This window comes from Aethalodelphis obliquidens, unplaced genomic scaffold (assembly GCF_003676395.1).
Source record: "Aethalodelphis obliquidens isolate GAN/ISIS:26980383/991018 unplaced genomic scaffold, ASM367639v1 scaffold1, whole genome shotgun sequence".
NCBI classification, from domain to species: Eukaryota; Metazoa; Chordata; class Mammalia; order Artiodactyla; family Delphinidae; genus Aethalodelphis; species Aethalodelphis obliquidens.
This window is the reverse complement of record NW_020837945.1, coordinates 40440469-40445086: the sequence shown is the minus strand read 5'-3', so window position 1 is coordinate 40445086 and position 4618 is coordinate 40440469. Positions and strand designations below refer to the sequence as shown.

Below are 4618 nucleotides of genomic sequence, written 5' to 3'. Positions count from 1 at the left end.
ATTTCTTCCTTTACATTCCGATTGCCAGAATCAAGTTCAGGACTTTATCACCTTTTGCCCAGATTAATAATTGCTTTCTAACAAGAAGTTATTATGTCCAATACTCTCTCTGCTCAAATCCACTCAGATTTTTTCTCTAGAATTGCCCTAAACTTGTAATATTTCTGCGACAAAACATCAGTGACCACTCATTGACAGACAGCAACCAAATTGACTATAGACTTCCTTTGCTGACATTCAGAGTCAGCCACAATAATGGCCAGTTTCTCTTTTAAGCTCTTCTACTGTCATTCTAAATAGCTGCCCAACTCATTGCTATTTTATGATCATGTCCCGTCAAATGCTTGCAGGATGCAGTCTGAAATCTTTATGTTGCCACCACCTGAGGTATGCTCTTCCAAATCTCTTGCTCAAATGCTGTTCATTAAATATCCATTTTAGATACATTCTTTACAAAAATTTCCTGATTTTTCTCAACTAGATGTGATCAGTTTTTCCTTTGAATCATCATAAAAATGTAAACAACCTCCATGCTGATCTTTGTTTTTTCTTTTCTATTATAGTGTTCATATTTTTATTTGTTTCACCTTTTAGATTGTAAACATGTTAAAGGAAGAAACAGTATTTTATTATTTCCCGTATCTTCTATACATCTTCTATACATTGAGAGTACATCTCAATGCCTTATATAAAATTAAAGTTCTGTAAATATTTGTTAGATTGAGAGTAATGTGTCATTGATACATAAAAAATTGATGTAATGTACTCTTAAGCATCCCACTGGGAAAGAATATTTAGAATACACATGAAGGTACAGCTTAGAATAAAAGGGAATGTATTGTTTTTTCAAATGATTTTGGTTGATGGTAGGATTAAAAGGTGGTATATGACCTTGCTGGTTCAAATGAAATGAAATCTCAGAAGCATGGTTCTTTTATTTTCAAATCCCTATATAAATATGGTAGATAAACTTAGGAAATTGCTTTGGCTCACTGAACTTGTGGAGTGACCAACTGGGAGATAATATACATATATAATATATATAATTAGTATAATAGTCATCTTTGCTTATTCATTTCTATCAGTTGGAAAACTAGAGACTTTTTTGAAGTCAGTGAAAAGTCTAAGAATCCCTACCACATTCTCTCTAATAAAAGGGAAATAGCTGCTGAAGTACAAAGTATCACAGACATTTTAGTTAGTAACTAAGCCTATTAACATTAACAGAAATGAAACATATCTTATATTTTTTTTAAAGTCAGGCGTATAATATCTATGGCAAGTAACATAGGGTACTTAGTGCCTTAAATTTGATTCCTAAACATGGCAAAATTAGAACACCACCCCCAGACCCTCCCTGAGTTATTTCTACTAGGGTAAGGCTTTGATTTCAAATGTTGATAATATATGATTAAGAAAATATTCTTCTAGGAATTCATATTAAACAAAAAGAATATGGTAAATATGTACAAGTTCAGTATCCAGAATTATTTTGCAGTACCTAGCTCATTTTATGATTACTCCTTACTATCAAAATACAAAGACAGTATCAACCTCTGACTTTTATGTTTCCTCTGGTCACACTAAGTAAGAGTCTTTTTTTTTTAGCTCCTTCCCCCCTCCTATTTTGCCTAGGGTAAGATGGAGAGGGGACAAGAGTGGTTAGGTAGGAGAAATGTGTGCTTTGTGGTGAATTTTATCTTGTCTATAAAATAATAGAATCATATAATAAAACAATAAGATTATGTAGAAATTATGGATGGAGGTATGTTGTTAACTGAAAATTCTTCTGTAGTTGTTATAAGATATAAACCTGAAAAATCACTGTTAATAATTATATATATATATATATATATATATTTCCAGTTAGTTTTTAGGGACATTGCATAGGCAAAATATTGTTTATAAACAATAAATTATTTTCTAATTTCACATACTCTAGAATAATGGTCAAAAAAGTCTTTAAATCAATACATTTTATATGTATTTGCTATTAAAATATATATTAATATTCTAGTGGCTTTAATTTATGTCCTTCTAAATGTTTTATTCTTTATCATTCATTTAGTTACTTCACCTCGAAAGAACCCCAATCTTTCCATAATAAACTTCTCTAAACTAATATCGACATCGCACAAGTTTTTGGAATGCTTTCTTGAAGTCTTCATTAAAGATTGTATAAATCAGTGGGTTTATAAGGGAATTGAGATATCCAAGCCATGTCAAAAAATTTGACATTTCTTCAGAAATTTTACACTTTTCACAGATATTAACAACCAATTCTTTTACAAAAAAAGGAAGCCAACATATTACAAATGCACCCAAGATTAATCCCAGGGTAGTGGCTGCTTTTCGTTCTCTTGTGCCTGAGATCTTTTGCCTTCTCCAGGATCTCTCATGCTTGAATTCAGACCTGGGGCTTTTCACTGTGCTATGAATTTTATCAAAGTCCGTTGGATCAGATAAAGACTTTTCTAGCATGTACGGTGTGGAGACCAGTCTAATGCTTTTCTCACCACTCCCCAAAAGGTGACCATTCAGCTCCTCCTTGGCAATCCTACTTGCTTGCCTCTTGTGGTATAACGTCTTTGCTGCTTTATATATTTTGTAGTAGAGGATCAAAATCAATGTTAATGGGATGTAGAAAGCTCCAAATGTTGAGTAAATAGTGGAAACAATGTTGTCGTGTTTGATGATGCACTCATCCTCTCGGCTAGTTCCTTGGTGCCTCCAGAATAGAGGAGGCATAGAGATTAAAATAGATATAATCCAAACTATGGTAATCATAATGCCAGCATGCTTGGGAGTCCTTTTCCTGGCATACTCAACAGCATCTGTGATTGCCCGGTACCGATCCAAAGCTATAGCAGAGAGATGCAAGATGGAGCAAGTGCAGCACGTGATGTCAACGCTTAGCCAAATATCACAGACCACTTGCCCCATAATCCAGCTCTCTCTCACAATATACACAATGCTGAAAGGCATCACCAGGACAGCTACAAGAAAATCTGTGACTGCAAGGGAGCAAATTAAGTAGTTGGCTGGGTGGTGTAGCTTTCGGGTCACAATAATGGCAGCGATCACAAGTGAGTTAATGGTCGTCGTCATCAGTGCCAGCCCAGAGAGAATGAAGGACACCAGAATTTTGGATGGCATTCTGTCGAACAGTTCTTCTGAGGTCAAGTTTTGATCAGATGAGTTTAAGAAATCCATTTTTTGTTTGATTTAAAAGATTAATATAGCTGAAAGAATGGACACCTGTAACAAAGGAGAGGAAAAACAGTTCAGAGAAGGCTTCAAAGATTTTTCTCTTCCTTTCAGAATAATTTTTTTTAAAGTATACATGTATCTTTTTCCAGAATAGTCTATGGATTAAAAACGTGGAGTTCAGATAGCAGATTTTCTTTTTCTTTACATTTAAGAAATACAATAAGAACAGTAAAAAACAATAGCTTTAAAAACATTTTCTTAAAATAGGGTTCAAATAAAACAATTTTTATGCATAAAATAACCTATCACTAAAATCTCTACTATTATGAAAGTGTTTAAAACCTATATTAATATTAGCTATGTTTTTCTCTTTGTCTACAGCAGAAAAAGTTTAAAAGCACATGTCATTAGTATGTATTTGTGCATTATATAATGTAATATAAGAAAATATCATTTTAAAGGCAGTATTCAAAATCATAAACAATTTTGTACTTAAAGTTACACTGAGAACATTTTCATTGGGCTTGTGGAGACTAAAGGAACTTTCAATGTATTTTATATCAGGATATAAAGGTTATAAAAAGAAAAATAAACAAAATTAAAATATTTTTAGTGTATTTCTAGCATTCCATGATCATTTTATGAAATTAGGAAAATATCAGAGTGTTTAGTAGTCTTTGTGGATATAAGTAGTTAGTTTGGTTTAAAAAGACGAAATAAAACTAGTTGGAACCAAATAACCATACAACACTGCCCATAATTATAATGACGTGTATGACTGAAATAAACCACTGAACGAGGTGAACCTTGCCAGTAAGAAAAACTCATAACGTCACACACCCTGAAATGGAAATTATTCTTTACAAGACGCCATCGTAATGACCATGTAACCTTACTTTTGAAAGGAAACCCTCCAAACATGGCTTATAATTTTTACTTCAGTCCATGTTATTACTTAATTGCAAGTCAAATACGAGCAATTAGGGTGTAATTAAATAAGATTAATCATTTTTATAAATAGTTTTTATTTTCCAAAATCAGCACTTTTCTCCTTCTTTAATAATTCTTTAGTAGCTACCTGCATCTTTGGAAAAGACAGAGAAAAGATGGAAACCTGAAACTTCATTCTTAGCTATAGTTATAACTATTATTGTACCTCTATATTCCTTGAATTATTTTTACTTTAAAGTGGTTACATTTTACTAATTGGAACTGATAGAACAAAATTTAAAATACTTGATATTTTTATATCAAATACTTCTTATGAAGTGTGTGTGTATACATATAAGATTATGTATATATATATTATAGAAACTTGGAGCGCAGCATATTTAATATCCTAGTGTTTGAGTTACCAGTACTAAATTTAATTTTTATTTTCTCATATTCATTGAAGTCAGGTGCTGAT

At 32.2% G+C, this 4618-nt stretch overlaps 1 protein-coding gene across 1 annotated transcript; it reads right to left on the bottom strand.

Moving 5' to 3' along the window:
- Positions 1 to 2038: 2038 nt before the first annotated feature.
- On the bottom strand, positions 2039 to 3213 carry HTR1F (5-hydroxytryptamine receptor 1F). The gene has a single exon (XM_027102689.1). The coding sequence runs from the start codon at positions 3211 to 3213 to the stop codon at positions 2119 to 2121; it is 1095 nt and encodes a 364-aa protein (XP_026958490.1). The 3' UTR covers positions 2039 to 2118.
- Between the last annotated feature and the right edge of the window lie 1405 nt (positions 3214 to 4618).